General features: G+C 46.0%; 1 protein-coding gene across 13 annotated transcripts in view; it reads right to left on the minus strand.

Moving 5' to 3' along the window:
• Positions 1 to 545: 545 nt before the first annotated feature.
• LOC139016083 (GTPase IMAP family member 5-like) overlaps positions 546 to 22,978 on the minus strand; it is a 37,320-nt gene continuing 14,887 nt past the window's right edge. Inside the window, exons 1-5 of one of the 13 annotated variants that reach the window (XM_070423687.1) lie at positions 8,257 to 8,509; positions 4,332 to 4,467; positions 3,141 to 3,188; positions 2,901 to 2,949; positions 546 to 1,613 (exon numbers count right to left, since the gene is read on the minus strand). In XM_070423687.1, coding sequence (XP_070279788.1) covers positions 736 to 1,613; positions 2,901 to 2,943 — 921 coding nt within the window. In that variant the 5' untranslated portion in view covers positions 2,944 to 2,949; positions 3,141 to 3,188; positions 4,332 to 4,467; positions 8,257 to 8,509 and the 3' untranslated portion in view covers positions 546 to 735. Of the gene's footprint in view, positions 1,614 to 2,900; positions 3,020 to 3,079; positions 3,189 to 4,331; positions 4,468 to 8,256; positions 8,510 to 22,978 lie in introns of those variants that run through there. The other 12 variants (XM_070423685.1, XM_070423679.1, XM_070423677.1 and 9 more) reach the window with 12 other exon arrangements.

Raw genomic sequence — 22,978 nt, forward strand, 5'->3', positions numbered from 1 at the left:
AATTCAAATTTCAGTGTTCACAAAGTTTTATGGAATTCAACCTCACACATCACTTACATCTTGTCCATCCACCATTTCCTTTGTAAGTGACTGAGATCGTGTAGTCTGCTGAGCCTAATCCACTATCTGGCTCTGTTCTATGAAACCCCAGTTCCTATTTTCCCCCCAGACACTGTCTCTGCTTTCCCCAAGGCCTCACCCCATCCCACCTCTGTGACCATTTTCTCTTCTCTTCACTTGTCCATGTCCCCTCCCACCTTCCTCCCCACCTCCCTCATGCCTCCAAAATTCCCCCCAAAACATCCTCTCCCAGGTGGTGGTGGTGATGGGTGTCATCTCTTACAGCCTATGATGAAATCAGGCACATTTCTGAATAATATAAGGAATTCTACACCCAGCTTCTAATGAATATACTTCTTCCCTCAATGTGTAATATCACAGTCCTCTCATCTTCCTTCCTATAAAACCTTCCCAAAGATTCCAGGATTGTATCTAGCTAAGTTATTATTTACCTCCATGATATTTAACAAATCAAAAAAGAAATATATTTTCCTTTGGATTTTATTTATCTAGAAACACTAGGAGAACATGAATGACATGTCTAATGCAAGGAAGAGAAATGAAAACTGAACTTAAGCAAAAAGCACCTAAGTTTCTTATAAACACAGACACAGATGGTGAGTCTTAGAAAAAAAGAAGTCAATTGTAGAAGTCAGCTGAAAATGCTCAGCATCTTTAAGGAATACACAACTTAATTAAAAGGGCAAGAAAAATCAAAATGCATATCACAAGGAAAGCAGATAACCCAATGTTAGAACGCATCCACTTTCTGACTCTGAGGAGCACGATGAACACCTGGTGACTCTGGGTCTCCATCAGGATTCGCTGTTGCTTTTCAACATATGCTTTCACCTTGGCAAGGTAACGCCTGTACTCTTCTCCAGTGGTGCTGACCCTGCCTTCCTTGAGCATCTGTGCATCAAAGTAGAGGTCGTTTGTGTAGTAGGCACCCTGGTGCTCTCTCTCCAGGCTCTCGACCACAGCCATCAGCTCCTCCAGCTGCGCCTTCTGCTCCTCCTCAGTGGCCCGGTTGTTGAAGCCACAGTACCTCCTCCCACACTCCTGGATCAGGCTCCTCAGGCTGTGGTTGTCTGTGTTGACTACATACTCATCCAAGGACCCGTCCCCTAAGTCCTCCTTGTGGGTGAAGAGGACCACCACATGTCTCATGGCTCCTGCCCCAAAGACCTCCTTCACCCTCCTCACTGCCACGGTGTCCTGGGCAGTGAAGCGCCCCAATTGTGTCACCAGCAGCAACACGTGGGGTCCTGGGACAGAGAGCAGGTAGCAGTCCCCGATGTCCTTGTACATCTCTAGGACCTGGGACTTTTCCTCAAAGATGGAGGGCGTGTCAACCACCAGGATGTTCTTCCCATTCCATGTGCCTGTGGCCACCTTGCAGCTCTGGGTCACGGTCTGGGCCCCCAGTCTGGACTCAAACACAGGCTGGCAGAGGATGCTGTTCCCAGTGGCACTTTTCCCGCAGCCGGATTTGCCCACCAGGACCAGCCTCAGTGAGGATGATGATCCAAATCGGTTATCTTCTACACTGCCTGAAAAAGAAATATTGTGTGTCTTACTAAGCCAGTGTTGCTTCAGATTTTTTGGTCATGGACCCTTGTGGTATCTCATTAAATCTGTGGACCTCCCTCCCAGGAAACTGTCATATCTAAATACACACACAAATGTGCTGACAACTGTATTAAGTTCCTGGGCCATAGAAAGTCTATATAGGAAGCCCAGGTTGGACCCATAGCCAAGAGTAAGAACTGCTACACTGACAAGGATGCTCCACGCCCTTCAGCTAAACCAGGGATGATATAGTTTTTCTGAAAGTAAAGTGGTCCCTGTGTTTTTCCAGGGATGGTGTCTAGGCCAGTTTCATGCTAAATAAATGTGAGATTAGAAAGAAGCAGTGGATGAGAACTCACACATGGCAAAATATTACCACCTCTTTTCACCCACAAATTCCCAGCACACATGTGTAGAAGTGCTCAACACATTCATTATTTATCTAAACCTTGGGATGAAAGGGAGTCTCAGATGAAAGGGAGTCTCACCTCCATATAATTCCAGGCAAAAATTCACTCATGCTCTTGTGTGACCTCAACAAAGGACCAGTTGAGGTCCCTAGGCCTCTGCTCTTTGGATAGGGAGTTGGATGCTTGAAATTGAGACAGCAGAAAGGTTGTAGATAATGTCAAAGGCAAAGACTGGGAGATGACCCAGGATGGGTGGCTGAAGAGGCGTGGATGTTAAGACCATTAGTAGTACATGTGATGGAAAGGTCACCTACATGGTGGATTGAATTACAGGAAGTTAACAAAAGTGATGCTGGGGAGGGAAACACTGAGCCAAGAGCTAAAACCTTCAAGGGATGAAAGAAGATGAGAACCGGGGAAGTTCTAGATTTCTTAAGAGCACAAATGGATTCCACAGTCATTGTAGGCTTCTAAAATCTACTATTTTTTCCTACTATGTGTTGGTTGTTCCTTTTCTGCAGTATCTGGGATGTTTTTGTAGCAAACATGATTACTAAATCTCTCTGGAAAACTTTTCCATTTCTTCAGCTCAGAGCAGACAAGGAAAGAGAAAATTTATTTACAATTCAGATCAAAATCCTGCAAATTCTGACTTGAAGTTTCATTTCCACATTTCCCACACGTCATGTGCTTGGAGAGCATTGTACTGGGGATCAGGTGTGTGTTTGATGATGGTTGGGAAGGTAACGAAAAAAATGAGTATTATATTTTTCTTCTTCAATTTAAAATCACTGGGTTTCTGTCACTGTGTTTGAGGTGAGGGACTGGTGCCTTTTAAGAACTTGGCGTCTTTCTTACCTTTTGCCATACTTCCATATTTGCCCATCAGAGGTCCTTCCATTCTCTTCTGGAAGAAGCATAGGAAAAGAATAAAAGCAAGTGTCTGATACCCTTATAATTAACCCAGTTTTCAATAACTGAAAAAGAGCAAAGGGAAGGCCAAATATTATAGTCATTTGTGCATTATAGTCATTCACCAGGAAGCTGAAGTTCAACATATGCCCAGTAAAGTTTGGGTGACAGAAGGAAGGTACTTGCTTTCAGTCACAACTGGGAACAGGTCATTGGGCAGAGTAGGCGTGGCCACTGCAAGCAAGGAGAGATTTGAGATATTTAATCTCCTAAACAGAAGTATTAGCTCCATTACCTCGTCCTAGAGCTTGACTCCTGACCTGGCGACTCTCAGGCTCCTGATCTCTTGCATTTGCCACATGGCTCACAGCCATGTGGACCCACACATGGGCTGATGGACTGCAAATATCCTGATGCTGTGCCAGATCCAAGTCCACCATGGAATAGAAACTTTGGACACTGGGAACCTGACTTTGCTTCTACCTCTACTGAATCCTCAGCTGCACCTCTTCCAGGACTGCATTGAAGGAAATGGGATTGAAACCCAGGATATAATTCCATGTAAAAAAAAAAAAAAATCATTCATCCTCCTGTGTGAGTCTTAGAAAATTCTTTTTGCACATCTTATCCTCCCTCTGAGGACCCTGGAAATGCTTATTCCAGCAGTGCCCCAAGAACCCCACTCCCATTAGCAATCCACGCAATTGTCTATTAAGATTCCACTTGGGAGTTAGTAAGGCCTGAGGGCACCTCCAGTTCAGACACCTAATGCAAATTCTCCATCGAGGAGCCATTTTCATTGTTAATTTTCTAACTCACATTATACTTGCAAACATCAATAAATAACTTTCAGCAAACCAGGTGCTGCTAACACATTGCACTGTTCTTACAATGCTTGGTGGCTCTCTTTGTTTAGTTTTGTTACTTAGCTTACAGGAAAGGAGCAAATGTTTAAAATCAACCAGTTGCTTATGTCCCTACAACTGGAAAAGGCATGAAATGAAAAAAGCATTCTTTATGGAATGAGGGGGGGAACATTATCTTATTTTATGTTTTGGAATCAAAGTAGGCTAACTTTCTGGAAATAGTACTCTCTCTCTCATGTCAGTCCTTGAAGGACTCATGTCCCAGATCCAACCTTCCCCTGGCAAGGTGCACTGTACTTTTCCTCTTGGCCATTGCATACCCATGTGACACAAAGACTGCCGGGCACTAGAAATTCTCATTACTTCAAACAAGCCAATGTCATTAGCAGCAAGGCAATTTCTTTCTCTGTTCTAGCATGTTTGTTGTTAGCCCCTGAGTTGGTGGAGAGAAAGTTGTGCCATGGCCGAAGAGAAAGAATCAACACTGAGGACAAATTCAAGAACAACTCACTTCCTGCTCAGTGTTTAATCAAATGTTTTCCTGGCTGGCTCTGAGGTCCTTGTCTCCCAGTGATCACCATTTTGTGTCCCAGTAGATTTAAACAGAAATTGGCACAACCACTGGCATCAATTGGCATAGATGTTTCCTTCAAATGAGGCATAATATTGTGTCACTCATCTTGGTGTTAGAAGAGGCAAGTATGTCACATACAGCTATACCTAAGATGAAGTTGTATTTACTTATTCAGTTTTAAATATTATGCAGTTATGAAACATATTTTTAAGTGAAGAAATACAGAGTTATAAAACCAAAACCTACAATTTTCAATGAACAAATGTAAGTATTTTGGCATTTTTACTGAAGCTATTCTATTTGATTAAAAAGCTAACACATTACACATAGAATTTCATTTATGTTTTTTTGACTCCCCAGTCTCTTTCACCCTCCCTCTGCCCTTCAGAGGCAACCAATATTCTGAGGTTTTTATGTATCATTTCATGTATGTACTTATAGTCATACACACACACACACACACACTTATCCATAGGTTATGTCTAATACTGTTTTTGCATTTTAAACTTTTACATAAATGACATTATTTGTGTAACATTTTATCCAGTAATATTTTTAAAAAGAAGGTCCAGTTACTTTAAAAAAATATTTTTATTGATTTCAGAGAGAGGAAGGGAGAGAGAGAGAGAGAGAGAGAGAGAGAGAGACTGAGACATCAATGATGAGAGAGAATCATTGACTGGCTGCCTCCTGCATGCTCCCCACTGGGAATCAAGCCCGCAACACCGGGCACGTGCCCTTGACTGGGGAAATCGAACCTGGGACCCTTCAGCCTGCAGGCCAACGCTCTACGCATTGAGCCAAACCAGATAGAAACAGTTACTTTTTTAATATATGTTTTTATTGATGCGAGAGAGACGGGGGGGGGGGGGGGGGGGGGAGAGAAATAAAGAGAGAGAGGATGGGAAAGAGAGAGAGAGAGAGAAATTGTTGTGAGAGAGAAGCATTGATCGGCTGCCTCCTGAACATGCCCCAACCAGAGATTGAACCCAGGTATGTGCCCTGACTGGGAATTGAACCTTCGACCTTTTGGTGAATGGGAAAATGCTCAAAAAACTGAGCCACTTTATTAACAAACATTTGAGCTGTCTCACATACATGCTTGCTGCAAAATAATCCCCACTTACTACATATCTCTGTGCAACAACTGACCTGGGATAGACAGCTCCCACCTGACTAGATATTGTCAGTATGACTCAAGAGCACCGTGCAAATTCTCACTGACACCAGCCCTGTGTGAGAAGTCCCCAAATCTGCACTTGTACTTGGCAATATTCGACTTTTAAATCACCCTTATGGGCATACATAAGGATGTCTTCATCCATTTACACTTGCATTTTACTGGTAGGCACTGAATTAAAAAAGGGTGTTTGTAGTCTGTTGGCTATTCAGGTTGCTTCTGTTATATAGAAAGAATGCTTGCATGTTTTTCTATTCACTTAGTGATTTTTTGGGGCTCCTTAGGAAAACCACCCATTTTCACATCATCAGATGTGAACCTTCCTTCCTTCCTTTCCTCCTTTCTTTTTCCCTTTCCTCCCCCTTCCTTCCCACGCTCTCATAAGCCCAGAGAAGAGCATTTCCTCACCACCCTCTCTTATACACTGTCCTTGACTCTGGGAAATTATACTCTGGCTCTTGCTAAACCTGCTCCAATTCTATGACACATTTTCTACTTTAAATGACCTTCTGTGAGGTTTGGAAACCTCAGAAAATACGTTTGAATCAATCTATCGCTGTGGCAAAGATGATGACAGTGGTGACCATGTTGATGGTGAACTTCACTGTAATAACCCTCTGTGTGGCCACTTATAACTTTCTAAGTTCTTTCCTGTCCATTATTTATTCTTCTCCTAAATTAATATAGGTTTAAAATTTTGATTAAAATATTAGGAAACTGAGCAACAAATGACCGGCCCAAGGCCACACACTAGTCTTGGAGGGAAAACGGAAAAGCAGCTCCTTTTGCAGGCCAATTCTCCTTGGTTCCACAGGAGGAAAGAAGATTAATCTATATAAGTCCACAGTCTTTGGACCCCACATGCAATGCGGTTGTCCCATGGTCAGGACATAAACTGAGGCTGACAAGCTGGAAGCCTGCCCTGAAACTAACAGAAAAAATGGTATTGTGAAATCTTAAAGTGCATGCTTTTCCAAGAAAAGATTATTCAAAGAGAAAACTGCAGGGGGCAGGAGCTACTCTGAATTGAAGCTTTTCAGTGTAAACCAATCTGGCGTTTTACTGACTTGATTATCTGTGTGACCCAAATGGAGCAGGGAGCTCGACCCAGAAAGTCAATCAAACTCAGGTAACATTAGCCAAGAGGCAGGGTGGTCATTCTCCTGGACTGTCTTCTGAATGTGTCAGGCGGCAGAGGAGACGTGTGTCCACAGGGGAATGGCTTTTAGGCAATGATCAAATAACAAAGTGTCCTGGGCGAGTGACAAAGAATATTGATGTAGATGCTAAAATGAGTCACAGACAAAATATTAACAGGACTGAATAAAGCCTAGGAAAAGACTGGGGGAAGCCTGGCTGACCTGCAGGAATCAGGTGCAGGTCAATCTCGGAGCAGGCAAAGGTGTCAGAGTAGGCAAGAATGGGAGGATCAAGAATGGAGGCAAGCCCTAGCCAGCTTGGCTCAGTGGATAGAGCGTCAGCCTGCGGATTGAAGGGTCCCAAGGTCGATTCCAGCCAAGGGCACATACCCGGGTTGTGGGCTCATTCCCCATAGGGGGTGTGCAGGAGGCAGCCAATCAATGATTCTCTCTCATCATTGATGTTTCTCTCTCTCTCTCCTTCTCCTTTCCTCTCTCTGAAATCAATAAAGAAATATATTTGAAAAAAAAAAAAAGAATGGAGGCAAATTCCTTCTCTAAAAGGAAAATTGTAATCTCCAAAATGGGGCCAGGTGTCATCAGAGAGTGGCATGCAGTGTGCAAGCTGAAGTTGTAACAGCATTGGCAGGACAATAGGAGGGTCTAGTTCAGGCAGAAGGTTGAAGGAAATGAATATAATGTACCTTCATTTTATAATGATTTTAAAATTACAAGAGCCTGATTTTATTATGATGATACCTTATTGCATGAAACCATGAGAAAGCAGGCTCCCTCCTGCTTGTTTTAGGAAAATCAAACTATTTCTTATCTGCCACGCATCAGTGTCTCCTTCAGTCATCTGCCACAGTCCCCATATTTCCTGGCATTATATTTCCCTTGTTTTGTAGTTTAGTTCTTGTGATTTCTGGATACATCTGTCACATATGGTTCGGCAGACAGAGGGATTGTCCTTGTGCCTGAATATGAGTCTGGTTTTCATGCAGCCGGGTCCTACGTCATGTCAGAGGAAAGGTGTGTGCTATTGGGGGAGAATGGAGTGGTTTCCAGAAGGACAAGGCCATGAGACAATGTGTACTCAGGGGTCTCCTGTGGAGCAGGTGCGCAGTGGAGCGAGGTTAAGAAGTTAAGAGAGAGAAACTGAGAAGCATACCCCCTGCCCCCAAGCTGGGCACCTGGGGAAACTGTTTTCTCATCCATCAAGTGGGATGAGAATATTCCCGAAGCTGCGTGAAACCTTGTGAGACTCCATGAAGATCCAATAGGCAGTAGGCAATTAGCTGGAAGCCCCAGGTGCCGTGGAATGTGCTGGGCTGTGGGCTCAGGGCGAGTGGTTCCCAGGTCTGTTTCCCCCACAATAAACCCGGTGCTGCCCCCAGCGCCACCATCATAGTCCCCTTTCACCCATGGGTGAGCCCAGAAGTAGGGCAACCTGTGTGAGGTCACACCAGCAATGAGTGGCTCTGACTAGGCTGTGGGATCTCAGACTCCTAGGGTGCTGGGACCCTCCCTTACCTCCCCTTACCTGGTGGGGTGCAGCCGCCAGGTGCTGGGCGGCCTGGGGAAGGTACTGGGTGGCCTGGAGGAGTATGAGCTCTTGCAGGCAGTGGACTCAGAGGAAGCCAGGCGGATGCAGTTGAACTAGAGTGGTCTGGAGGTCGAATGTTCCAGGACACAGCTGCTGCGAATGAAGAAGAAAGGCGTGTGGCCCCCAAGCCAGGAGCAGGTCCTCCGGATGGGTGGAAACTGCTGTAAACAGGACCCAGCAACCAGCGAGGGGCTGCGTGCTTGTTCCCTTATGGGACACTTCCTGTCAGAGCCTGCCAGCTGCCAGGCACCTCCCATTTCCTTTTTATGATTTGTTAAAAAAAGCAATATGTAGAGGAAGAGGCTATGAAGGCAGTGACTGACCTCTCTCCTCCATCAGAAACAGCCCCTTGACACAGGAGTTCCCACGGGGCACCCCCTCCCCAACACTCTCCTCAGCACCCTTCCCAGGAGGACCTGCCTAGCCCTACTCCCCATGCCCTTCTCAGGCTCTGCTTCTAGAATGTTCCTGCTCACTTGGGACAGACAGGCCCCACAGAGGGCCGGAAGACCAACTCTAAGGACACAACTTTGATGGGCTCCCCAGACGCAGGTGCTGGCTGCCCCCTCTCTGCCATTGGACAGAGCAGCCTGGGTGGCTCATAAGGACTGGAGTGTTATGTATGGGCACCTGGGGGCAGGGCTGTCCTTCCTCTATTTGTCAACTAACTGACCACACATTTAAGGCTGGAGCAGTGAACACAGAACATTACCTTGCAAAGTGAGATGGAGAACAAAATATGGGCTTAGGCTCCTACATTCTGTTGGTCAATTCCAATAGTTTTATTTGGAATATTTGCAAATCAAAGAAGCTTTTCTTATAGGTGCTGTTTTATACTGATTATTAAATAAGAAATTGATTTATAGCACCAAGGATTTACATAAGTGAGGTCAGAGGGCCTAACCTGTACTCAGGGGGAAAAAGTCCTCTCAGCCACAGCCTGAAAGAACACTACTAGATGCAATGGTGGATTGCAGCTGTTTTATAATAAGATGATGCCGGTGCTAGAAAGTTCAGACAATGGTCAGAAGTCCATAACTAGAGCCTCGTATATAGAGGGGTATGGTAAGGTCAACATCACCATTCATTTTCCACACACTTGCTGATCCCATTTTACATGCCAGGCACTGTGTTATGTAATAGGGACGAAGATGAAAAGGTCAGAATCAAAGTATCTGAAAAAGAAAATCCCTAAAGAAATGCTACTGACCATGGGGAGAAACTGTTAAGCCTCTCTAAGAATATATGTTTCAGTGTTGCCCTGCCTCTGAATCTGCCCCTGTTCATCAGTCTATACTGGTCCCCATTATCTGTCCCAACCTCACTGGTGCAGTCCCAACCTCACTGGTGCGATCCCGGCCTCACCGGGGCCATTTCTACCTCACCGGGGCCGTCCTGACCTCTCTGGGGCCATCCCGACCTCACTGGGGCCATCCCGACCTCACTAGGGCCGTCCCGATCTCACTGGGACTGTATCGTCCACATTGAACAGACTGTCAAACTACAGTGGGAAGCCTGTAGAGGGTTTGGGGGGGATTAAGAGATCAACCGAAGGACTTATATGCATGCATATAAGAATAACCCATGGACACAAGACACTGGGGCGTAGGGGCCGGGGGAATGTCGGGGGGGGGGGGGGGGGGGGAGGAGACATATGTAATACTCTTTGTAATACTTCAAGAAATAAAAATTATAAAAAAAGAATATATGCTTCAAATTATTGAGAGCACAGTGTGAGAATCAGATTGTGGATGTCATATGACATTTATTCCCTCTCTTTGCAGTTTATATAAACACCTGCCATCATCATTATAATAATACTAGTGGCCCAATGCACGAAATTTGTGCCTTGAGGGGCATGGGGGGAAGGGGTTTCCTCAGACCAGCCTGCACCCTCTCTAACTGGGACCCCTTGGGGGATGTCTTACCACCAGTTTAGGCCTGATCCCTTTCGGCCAGACATCCCTCTCACAATCTGGGACCTCTGACTTTTAACTGCTCACCTGCCTGCCTGCCTGATTGCCCTTAACTGCCCTACCTTGCCAGCCTGATCTCGCCCCCAACTGACCTCCCCTGACGGCCTCATCTCGCCCCTAATGGTCTCTGCCTGCAGGCCTGATTGCCCCCAACTGCCTCTGCTTGCCTGATCACCCATAACTGCCCTCCCCTGCCAGCCTGATCTCACTCCCAACTGACCTCCCCTGCCAACCTGATCTTGTCCCCAACATCCCTCTCCTGCCAGCTTGATCTGGCCCCTAACTTCCCTTCATGCTGGCCTGATTGCCCCTAACCCCCTGCCAGCCTGATCTTGTCCCCAACTGCCCTCCCCTGCTGGCCCGATCTCCCCTAACTGACTCTTCCTCGGCCCCCACCACCATGGCTTTGTCTGGAAGGAAGTTGGATGTCTGGAAGATGGCCAGTCAACCCAGTTTAATTAGCATATTACCATTTTACTAGTATAGATAGATTATATAGGATAGGAATGCTTAAATGGGGGAGGGGAAGCCTTTTTCAGTAGGAGGAGATGTTCTTGGCAGACAAAACTACATAATCCCTATATCTGGACTGATAGCCAGCCATATGCACTATGTTGCCAAAGCAGCCATTAAAAAATTGAACTGCTTTCTTACACCTTACACCAAACAGCCATATGTTGTATGGGTACTTTTTTCAGTTCTGGTGCTCTGGGCTGAGGGGTCCAGCTTGGGATTTAGACCCCAGAGTTCTCAGTGGGAACTCCCCACAGCTGAGATGTCCCTCTGGAACTTCAGCTGCTGTCTGTGGGAGCCCGGCCAGCCCTTTCTTGCCTCCACACTTCCTACCCATCTTTTTGCAGTCTCCATTTTTCCTTCTTGGATACCATCTAGTCTCTCCATCTAGTCTTCAGTTGATTATTCAGGATGTTTTGTCTGTATTTTAGTTGTGATTCTAAAGTGTTGAGGAGGAAACTTGTCTTTCAAGGCGTGTCAGGCCATAAAAACTGTGAACAATGCACTGCCCTGGGGGGAGGGAGGGAGGTCGTTATCGCTGGCCTCAGGACAGATAATCGGATATGGCCTGGAGTCTCCCAACACCTGGAGGCCTTCCTGTAAGCCATGAAGGGAGGCAGAACCATATCTGCAAGACAAAGACCCCAGCAGGTTATAAAAAGTGAAGCCCTCTGCATGTTTCTTCACTCTGATTTGGAAATTATTCCTGGAGTCCACTAGGGTTAGTAAACAGGGTCCCTCCTTTTCTCTAGGAAGTGTGCTTGGTATTTCTTTGGTCTTCTGCAACATTTGGTTCCCTGACCAGGAAGCTAATTCATTTGGCTCTTGCCTCCGGTGAGTGGACGGGACTTGGGGCCTGGGGGTGCGGGACAGGCCTCCGGAAGGTGCACGCTGCTGCTTTTTTCAGAATTGAATCGGGGGTTGCTCCAGGTGCTCCCGGACCTCAGCCTAGGACCAGGCCAGTGTCTGGAGAAAGTGGACAGACACCTCTGGACCTGTCGACAGAATTGGTAAGATAGCGGCCCCAGTCAGTCAGGCCCACTCCAAGTGAGTGGAAGTGGGACCTTGATCACCTCCCCGGAAGTCATAGGACTTCGTCAGGTAAATTAGGAATCAGGACTCTGGAAGTGAGTAAATTCAGCCGACCCGAAAGGAATTATGGAATTATGGGTTCACTCTTCTGTTTGTTTGTGTGTGGGAGTAGCCAATTTGCTACCAAGAAGGGGGGCTGGACGCAGTCTTAACTCCTCTGGCAGGCTCTCACTGAGACGTCATTTGAGAATTCTGTTCTGGGGCGTGGGTGCCGGGAGTACCCCCATGCCCACCTGGGGAGTTGGGCATTATCTGCTCCGCTCCAGTCAGGGCTAGTCTACTGAGAGAGTGTGAGTACGGATGTTTGTCTTGGCATGATTATCTGCTGATTAACTGGTCTGTGTGAAAGTGACAGCTACTTTGATTTTCTGTTTGCTCATCTGGTTAAAACGTTTGATTTACTGAAGGCTGAACCCGTGATGGTCTGCAAAAGTCTCGAGCAGCGCTGTTGAGTTAAGTTTTCTGAGACATTTGCTCTCTATCACGGAGGGATAGTTGACAAAAATTTCTGTCTATGTTTGTGTACTAGGGGCTTTGGTTTAGCTCTGCGATTTTGCTGTGTTAGGTTGAAATTTTGGAATTCTGGGGTAGATTTAAAGGTATTTGCGCCTTTTCTTGTCTCTTTTGTCTGGCTGGGACTTTCAGGGGTGGGTCTCATAGCTCTTTGGGGTGGAGAGATTTTACCCACACTGCCCCTGAGTGTGCTGATTAAGGATATTTTCTTTAAGGAGAACCTCCAGGCTTTTAGTAAATTTCCCTGTACCCTTGTCTGTCTCTCGCCACTGATCATCATGGGGTTGGGACAAAGTAAAACCACTATTCTTTTTTTTTTCAGTTGATCAGCAGTCTAGCCAGGATCTCCAGCCAAGTTCTGTCTTTTATTGTCTTCAAACCACTATTCTCAACTGCATGTTGGAAAATTTTGAAAAGGGTTTCATTGAGGACTATGGTATTAAAACCAACCCCAAAACACTGAGGAAATTCTGTGAATTAGAAGGGCCAGGCTTTGGGGTCAGCTGGCCCCCCGAAGACTCTTTAGATGTAGGACTGGTCAGGGCAGTCTGGAATGTAGTCACGACAGACCCTGGACACCCAGATCAGTTCCCTTACAAAGACAGCTGGTTAGGAATTGCTCAAACCTTGCTGCCTTGGGTCCGTTCTGTAAGGTTTTAGTAGTAGGAGAAAAGAAACAGATCTCTCAGAAGGGAACCAACCCCTTGTTCTGCCAGGATCACCTGAGGAAGTCCCGCTAGTTTTACCATGTCCATATGTGCCCCAGGCAACACCAAGTGCTTCCTCAGCTGGTCTGAAAGGTCCAGAAACACTGCCCCCTTTTGTTTCTCCTTGACCAGGCTCTCCACAGTCAGTTGGGCGGCGCTTGCGTTCAGCCAATCAAGGGCCCAAGCAACAACCAGCACGTCAGATGTCTCTAAGGGAGATTCGTGGTGCCAAAGTAGTTGGCGAAGATGGGACCTTGTAAAAGGGAGGACCAGTCTATTATTATCAGCTCTTTACCACCAGTGACATCTTGAATTGTAAACATCACACCCCAGCTTATTCTGAGATACCTCAGGCCATGATAGACCTCGTAGAAATGACATTCCAGACCCAGAAGTCCACCTGGGTGGACTGCAAGAGCTCCTTTTCACATTCTTTAGCACTGAGGAGCACATGCGAGTAGTATCAGAGGGTCGGAAGTGGCTCCAGACCCAGGCCCTGGCAGGAATATTAGATACAGACAAATGGGCCAGGAAGGCCTTCCCAGATGAGGAACCCTATTGGAAAGTGTACTCAGAAGATGGAAGGACCAGGCTAGAAAGATATCAGCTGGTCTTCCTCCAAGGGGTCAGGGCCGGAGCCAAGAAGCCCACCAACATGGCTAAAATCTCTGAGGTTTTCCAGAAGCCTGATGAAAGTCCAGCAGCTTTCTATGAGAGACTATGTGAGGCATATGGGATCTACACCCCCTTTAGACTTGAGGCCCCAGAAAATCAAACCATGGTAAATGCCACTTTTGTAGGCCAAGCCCAGCCTGACATCAGGAGAAAATTACAGAAACTGGAGGGGTTTGCAGGAAAGAATGCTACTGAACTGCTAGAGATAGCTAATAAGGTTTTCATCAATCAAGACAGTGCAGCAAGAAAGGAGGAAGAAAACAGAATATAAAGAAGGGCCAATATAATAGCAGCGGCTTTTAGAGGCTCAGGCTCCCAGACAGATCAGCAAGGATACAGACCAGGGCGAAAAGGAAGAGCAAGCCTGAGACCAGTGTGCCTATTGTGAGGAGACAGGACACTGGAAGAATGAATGTCCCAAATGGCAAAGTAAAAAGACTGGGCCCCCTTTTCTGCCCAGTTGCTATCAACCAGACCCACCTGAAGCAGATCTCATTGGACTAGCAATGGCTGATTCTGACTAGGACAGACCGGGCTCACTTCAACTAGGCACCCACGAGCCCATGGTCAGAATGAAAATTGGGGGCCAGACTGTGGACATTATGGTTGATACAGGAGCCAAGCACTCAGTAGTCACTCAGAAAGTAGCGCCTCTCTCAGGAAAGGAGGTCACCATTATTGGAGCTACCGGGGACCAGACCCATAGACAATTCTGCCGCCCTTGCCGATGCCAACTTGGTGGTCATTAAGTGATTCATGAATTCCTGTACTTGCCAGGCTGTCCAGTGCCTCTAATGGGTAGAGACCTTTTAGCCAAAATGGGAGTAGAAATCACTTTTGCTCCAGATGGCTCAGCACAGCTTCACTTAGTGAAGGGACCTTTCCAATGATCCTGTCCTTAGCAGTGCCAAGGGAGGAACAATGGAGCCTTTATACGCCCCCAGACAAAGGCCTCACCATTAGAACCTGAATTAGAGAAGGAATTCCCACTGGTCTGGGCAGAAGGGAATCCTCCAGGCCTGGCTAAGGACCACGCCCCAGTGCTAATTGAGTTAAAGCCTGGGGCACAGCTTGTTAAAATCGACCAATATCCAATTCCAAGGGAAGCATGCCTAGGAATCCAGGTCCACTTAGACCGGCTGCTTCAGTGGGGACTTGTTAAAGGATGCAGGTCTCCATGGAACATGTCTCTCTTGTTTGTCAAAAAGCCTGGGACTAACGACTACCGCCTGGTGCAGGATCTACGGGCTGTTAATGAGGTTGTTATAACCCTGCATTCAGCACTGCCGAACCCCTACACTCTTCTGGGACTCATCTCATCAGAGGTGGAATGGTTTACATGCCTAGATCTGAAAGATACCTTTTTCTGTCTTCGATTAATGCCTTCCAGTCAGCCTCTCTTCGCTTTTGAATAGGAAAACCTAACTACAGGGGCAAAGGAGCAGTTCACCTGGCCCAGACTGCCACCAGGATTCAAGAACTCCCCTACTCTTTTTAGTGGAGCACTAGCATCTGATCTGTCTAAGTTCCCAGGACAGGACTTGGGGTGTGTTCTACTCCAGTATGTAGACGACCTCCTGCTGGCCAGCTCCACAGGAGCTCAGTGCTGGGAGGGAACACGAGCCCTTCTGAGACTACTAACTGAAACAGGTTATCGGGTGTCTAAGAAAAAGGCACAGATTTGTCAGAAAGAAGTCAAGTATCTAGGTTTCCAGATCAGCCATGGGAAATGAAGTCTAGGGACTGAAAGGAAGCAGGCAGTATGTACCATCCCAGTCCCTAGTACCTGGTGGCAGTTTCAGGAATTCCTGGGAGCGGCAGGATTCTGTCGAATTTAGATCCCAGGGTTTTCAGACCTGGCCAAGCCTCTCTATGAAGCTTTAAGAGGAGAAGAGAAGGCACCCATCGACTGGGGTCCCGAACAGGAGAAAGCCTTCGTCACCATAAAGGCAAAGCTCACTGAGGCCCTGGCACTGGGGCTACCAGATGTGACTCGAGACTTTAATCTTTTTGTTCATGAGAACCGCAGGGTAGCCCTAGGAGTTCTAACCCAGGAGTTTGGACCCTGGTAAAGACCAGTAGCCTATCTCTCCAAGCGGATTGACGCAGTTGCCTCCGGGCGGCCCCCATGCCTCAGGGCCCTTGTAGCCACGGCATTATTAGTCAAGGAAGCAGATAAGCTTACCTTAGGACAAAACTTAGATGTAAAAGTACCTCATGCTGTTGTCACCCTGAAGGAAGCAAGGGGGCAGCACTGGCTGACTCATGCTCGAATGACTCAGTATCAAGGGCTGTTATGGGAGAATCCGTGGGTACGATTAGAAGCACTGAGATCACTTAATCCTGCCACCTTTCTACCCATCACTGAGGGCGCCCCTGAGCATGATTCCCTGGAAGTCCTAGAGGAGGTTTTTTCCAGCTGGCCAGACCTAAGGGATAGGCCCCTGCAAAATGCGGACTTGGTATTGTTCACAGACGGCAGCAGCTTCTTAGATGAAGGAAAAAGACGAGCTGGATATGCAGTGGTATCAAATTTTGAGACAACTGAAGCACAGGCCCTGCCTGAAGGATGGTCAGCGCAGAGGGCAGAACTTTGGGTCCTAGTAAGAGCCCTAGAACTCAGTAAGAATAAGCGTACCAACACCTACACTGACTCGCGCTATGCTTTTGCTACCCTGCATGTCCATGGGGCCATATATAAGGAAAGGGGGCTCTTGACAGCAGGAGGAAAAGGAATCAAAAATCAGAATGAGATTTTAAACTTACTAGAAGCAGTCTGGGAGCCTAAGGAAATAGCTATCATCCATTGCAAAGGTCACCAGAAAGGGAAAGACTCAGTAGCAGAAGAAAACCAGCTTGCTGATACCACTGCCAAGCTGGCTGCTAAAGAACAAGCAGCAATGGCATGGATCATGTTGGCCCTCGAATTACCTGAACCTCCAAAATACACTCCTCAGGAGGGGAAATGGGCCCAGAAAGAAGGGGGCAAGAGAACAATGAAAGGCTGGTGGATACTCCCAGATCATAGGGTCTATGTCCCAGAACAGTTAGCCCATAAGGTAATCCTCCAGCAGCATGAACTCACTCATTTAGGAAAGGCTGCCCTAGAAGCTTTGTTAGGCAGGTACTATCTAAATGCCCGTCTACCCTCCTTGTGTGCCTCAGTCTCTCAGCGTTGCCTCCTCTGTGCTCAGAACAATGCTAAACAGGGTCCTGTGGGACCGATAGGAGTCCAGTGCTGTGGGCAAGCTCCTTTTGAGGACTTAGAAGTAGATTTTACAGAAATAGGGCCTAGCAGAGGGAATAAATACCTGCTAGTCTTTATTTGCACCTTTTCAGGTTGGGTTGAGGCATATCACACTCGCACTGAAAAGGTGAGAGAAGACACTAAGGCAGGGGTGGGCAACCTTTTTGTGAGTGCATGCCAAAACCAGCAAAATCTCTGACTCAAAATTCTTCTGTGTGCCAACCCTAATTTTTTGAGAACATGTTACACCTACTTGATATCTCTTAAGGTGTACGTATGTGAAGAACCTTGAAGAAATAATAAAATTCATTCGAGCAACAAAAACACAGTATATGATGATGAAAAATACATTTATTTTTTAATGTATACATGTACACTGATAGTCCGACAGAAGACTTTATGACTCTGTTTGATATTACCAGTGGGACTTTTGCTGCTGCATCACTGATGACAGAGATTTTACATCAGGTTTGTATTTCGTGACCTTCAGAGTTATGCACGAGCTACTACTTTCATCCGTCAGGCTACTCTTATTATGAGACTTAACAAAATTCATCACTGAGAACAAAGATTCACAATTGTAAATGGAAGATTATAAGAGAGCGTTTCGCGTGCCAGCAAAAGTTACTGGTGTGCCATGTTTGGCATGCGTGCCAGGGGTTGCCCACCCCTGCACTAAGGCATTGCTGAAAGATATAATTCCACGGTATGGAATGCCTCTGACCATAGGGTCCCATAATGGCCCAGCCTTTGTAGCAGAAATAGTAAAACAGGTAGCCAAGGCTTTAGGAATTAAATGGAATCTACATACAGCTTACAGGCCTCAGAGATCAGGGAAAGTGGAGCGCTTGAACTGGACTCTAAAGCAGGCTATGGCTAAGCTATGCCAAGAGGCAACCTTACCCTGGACAGATATCTTACCTCTTGTACTCCTGCGGGTATGCTGTGCCCCAAGGGCCAGGGAAGGTTCTCTCCCTTTGAAATTCTATATGGTAGACCCCTTCCCTTAATTCAGCCAAAGGGAGATTTGGGGGAAATAGGAACCTTAGAAATCCAGAAACAACTAAAGGACTTGGAAAAAGTGTATTTGAGGTCCACATGTGGGTTATTTACCAACTACCCATCTCTCTAGGAACAGCTGTACATCCTTATATACCTGAAGACCAGGTTTGGGTAAAGGATTGGAAAAAGGAGCCCCTCAAGCCCACCAGTTATATTAACTACCCCCACAGCTCTTAAAGTTGCAGGACTAAACACCTGGATCCCCCACTCCTGGGTGAAGGCAGCCCACCAGCCAAATGACATCCATTCTCAGTGGAAGGTGACCTCTGACCAGAAACACCCCCTGCGGATTACCTTCAAGGAGATGACAGAGATGGCCAAGCAACCTGCTTCAAGGAATTCAAATAACACCCTGCTGAATTCTCCCTAACACGAATCTTTCTTATCTCCTCCTAACATAACATGCTCTAGTATTTCTGGATAATCACTGGTTTTATCTAATAATTCTTATTTTGTCTTTTTATGAGTGCCAGCAGAATCCGAGACTAGTACCAGAAGGAGAACTCATCTGCTCTTGCTGGGACACAGAAGCACCATGAAATTACTGCTCCCCACACAGCAAGGAAACAAAGGCCTCATCATAAATTGTTGGATTACACCTTGTCATGCCATCCTTTGCTCCTTGCTTAGAAACTCGCTACCCAAATATGCTAGACCAGCTAGTCCACGAAAAATCCCAAAGCCAGATTTTTGTTAGCTATACTTATCAGCCTGTGGCATGTTACGACTCTACTACCAAATGCAAGTGGGGGAGGGGGGAATTGTATTGGACGGAGAAAAAAAATAGGACCTGTCATGGCCAATGTGCAGCTAACTAATGTTGCTCCTATTTGTTTCAGCAGTACGCAGGACCAACATCCAACAGGTCACCTCCCAGATGAACTATGCAACTCTACCCCCAAGGCTGAAAACACCACCTACCCCTGGTGCCTGCAGGAACATCTCCGCGTGTGGGACTACTGCTTACCTCTGCCTGCCTGAAATCAGAAGAACTCCTTACAAACCCCTCTGAGAGGCAGAAGCGGGATGTTAACCCCTTGGTCATCGTCTCCTTCCAGCAGGAAGTAGCTAAGAGCATTTTTAACCCCTGTTCACCATAACAACACATGGTCTTTGTTCCACAAGGCTAAAAGAAGCGTGTGGGACAAGGTGGGGTGGGAATGAGGAGGAAACTAGTCTTGTAAGGCATGTCAGGCCATGAAAACTGTGAACAATGCACTGTTCTGGGGTGGGGGGAAAGGTCATTATCACTGGCCCCAGGACAGATCAGTGGATATGGCCAGGGGACCCCCAACACCTGGGGGCCTTCCTGTAAGCCCATGAAAGGGGGCAGAACCATATCTGCAAGACAAAGACCCCAGAAGGTTATAAAAAAGGAAGCCCTCTTCATGTTTCTTCACTCTGAGTTGGAAATTATTCCTGGAGTCCACTAGGGTTAGTAAACAGGGTCCCTCCTTTTCTCTAGGAAGTGTGCTTGGTATTTCTTTGGTCTTCTGCAACAGTGTCAGTGTAGCTTCCACTTACTCTGCCACCATTTTTCCTTCTCCTTGACTTCCTTCTTGATCTCATTGCTCTTCCTCCTGTCACCAAGTTATTGTCACTATCCTGTCTTTTGTGACAATTATTCCCTTGCATTTCTTTATATTTTTACTACCCATGTCTTTTGCTCTAAATAATATTTATTTTTAGTTTGTGTGGACAAAAGGGACCACGTGCTAACCTGACAAGCTCAGGGGAGGTCTGCATGGCAGTCTTGTAAACTCAGAGACCTAAAGTAATCACAAAGGATGGTGTGAAATTAAACTTTAACTCAAAGCAGTTATGGTGGGTAGTTATGTCCTATGTCGGTATTCTCACTGGCAAAGTCAACATTTACCTTAACTGAGCCTATCTGTCTTTTTGGATCTATGATAACATTCCCTTGAAATGTCTGAGTAACTTGTAACTTACCTTTTTCTGGAGCCCCTAGAGCACAACCAAATGTACTGGGTGCCAGGACAAGATACCACAGATTCCTTTATTATCATGTTAATTGTTCCTGCACCTACCTAAGTATGTGTCCATCATTTTACTTTTTATCCAATCCCAGGGGTTTCCCCTCTTTGCTTTCTCTCTAATCTATCACCAATGGATTTCATGTAACCAACCTATGTCCCTTCCTTTGATTACAATGTATAAATACAGATGTAACCCACCATTCTCCTGAGCATTATCTCAATTCTTTGAGGTTCTGCTTCCCAGCATATGTTAACAGTTTGGCTCAAATAAACTAACAAAAAGTTTTTACACGTTTCAGTGTTTTTTTACATTAACATTTCATTCAATATTAACCATGATAAAAATATAATCAGACTATTCTTCTGGGAACTGCTTCTTTTATTCAACATAATGTATATGAGATTTAAAAAAATATTTTATTGTTTAAAGTATTACAAGTAGTAGTACAAGTGTGTACTACTACTTGTAATATGTCTCCTTTTTCCCCCCATTGACCTCCCCCTGGCCTCTCTGCCATCCCCCCCACCCCCAAGTGTCTGGCGTCCATTGTTTATGCTTATATGCATGTATACAAGTACTTTGGTTGATCTCTTACCTGTATGTGAGATTTAACGATGCCAATGTAAGTAACTATGTTTTGCTAACTTTACTGTTGTGTATTATTCCATTATATGAGTATTCTATTTGTTGATGTAATCTACTGTTCATGGGTATTTGGGATGTTTCTAGCTTTTTTCTCATATGACCTTTCTTATGAAAATATTCTGATGCACTCTCATGGTCTTCCAACTATTCTTGCTTGTATATTTTTAAAAAAATATTTAAAAAAATCTAGGTGTTTTCTTGAACATTTTAACATTTAACTTCTAAATATATTTTTCATCATGAATGTTTGCAAAAAATGAAATTTCTATCACATTGTAGACATTGACATTTAAAAATATGACTGTGACTTCTTTTTAAAAATATAAATAACATAGAAATTGGATACCCACCTTAAGTAATTGTAAACATATACAAGCAAGTTCTTTTCTAATAGAAATTTTACACTGTTCCTTTCCCCCCCTGACTTCCCATTTACATCCCCAACAGAACTGTATCATGGATTTTTATGGTGGAAATTCTTGATCACCCTAGCTTACATTTCTGCCACAAAAATATTCAATATAATAATCCTATATAATAAAGAGTTTATATGCAAATTGACCATCATGCCCTTGCACAAGATGGCCACCCCCATGTGGTCACAAGATGGCTGCCACAAGATGGCCGGCAGGGGAGGGCAGTTGTGGGCAATCAGGCCAGCAGGGGAGGGCAGTTAGGGGCGACCAGGCCTGCAGGGAAGGACAGTTGGGGGGGGTACTAGGCCTGCAGGGGAGGGTAGTTGGGGGAAACCAGGCCTTTCAGGAAGGGCAGTTGCGGGGGACCAGTCCTGCAGGGGAGGGTAGTTAGGGGCAACAAGGCTGGGAAGGGCAGTTGAGGATGACTGAGTCTGCAGAGGAGGGCAGTTGGGGATGACTGGGCCAGCAGGGGAGGGCAGTTGGGGGCAATTGGGCTGGCAGAAGAGGGCAGTTGGGGGCGATCGGGCCAGCAGGGGAGCAGTTAGGTGTCTATTAGGCTGTCAGGGGATTGGTTAGGGGGTGATCAGGTTGGCAGGCAGAAGCAGTTGGGGGCAATCAGGCAGTCGGACATACCCTGAGGAGTCCCAGATTGGAGAGGGTGCAGGTTGGGCTGAGGCACATTCCTCCCCACCAAGTGCATGGATTTCTTGCACTAGGCCTCTAGTATATGAATATTGATTAAAAGTTCTGTGACCCTAAAGCTTTAAGTGTGAAACATCTCTTCTGTATTTAGTTTTCATTATTAAAGTATTATTGGCACACAATTGATAAAAGCAATAAAAACATGTTACAACATTTGTAAAATAATTACTTAACAGTAAATCTTTTAGTTTGGAAATGCACCTCTCAGTGGAATGGATGAAACTTTTCCTTATTTCATACTAGAGGCCCGGGGCACAAAAATTTGTGCACTTGGGGGGGTCCCTCAGCCCGGCCTATACCCTCTTGCAGTGTGGGACCCCTCACCCCATGGAGGTTTGGCTAGCCTGGGTGAGGGGCTGATGGCTGTTTTCAGGCTGGCCACACCCCCTTAAGGGTGAGGGGTCCCCACTGGGGTGCCTGGCCAGTCTGGGTGAGGGGTTGAGGGCTGTTTTCCGGCTGGCCAAGCACCCTGGCGATGTAAGCTCCCAGCTTCTCCTTTTTTTTCTTTTTTATTCTGGGAATTATTTACCTTCTATAATTGAAACTTTGTTGCCTTTAGCAGAGGCCTGTGGAAAGCTTGGCTTCCTCCATTGCCAGGGGCAACCCACTCCTGCTCGCTCCAGCTCCGTGGCCACGGCTGGCTGAAAGCAGGTATCTGGGGTTTGTATAGCTTCTATAATTGAAACTTTGTTGCTTTCAGTGGAGCTCAGAGCCAGGAAACAGCAGGCCAGGAAACTTGGCTTCCTCCATCACTGGAGCAAGCAAGCCTCCTGCTCACTCCAGCTCCGTGGCTGCCGGCCACCATCTTGGTTGGGTTAATTTGCATATAGTCACTCTGATTGGCTGGTGGATGTGGCTTAAGGCATAGCAAAAGTACGGTCAATTTTCATGTTTGTCTTTTATTAGTATAGGATATGCATGCTTCTTTGTTAGAATAAGACAGTGTTCAGATCAATTATATTCCTATTTTTACTTCAATCAGTACAGGCACTGAGAAACCTTGTTCGCAAAAATAAATAAATAAGATGGAAACAATTTTGTTATGGCAGTGCCACTCAACTCCTTGTATTCCTTCCAAGATAAATGCCAAAAAAACACATAGCAATGTATCAT

The sequence above is a fragment of the Myotis yumanensis genome, unplaced genomic scaffold (genome assembly GCF_028538775.1).
Source record: "Myotis yumanensis isolate MYYU_CA2020_CCGP unplaced genomic scaffold, mMyoYum1.0.hap1 SCAF_9, whole genome shotgun sequence".
NCBI classification, from domain to species: Eukaryota; Metazoa; Chordata; class Mammalia; order Chiroptera; family Vespertilionidae; genus Myotis; species Myotis yumanensis.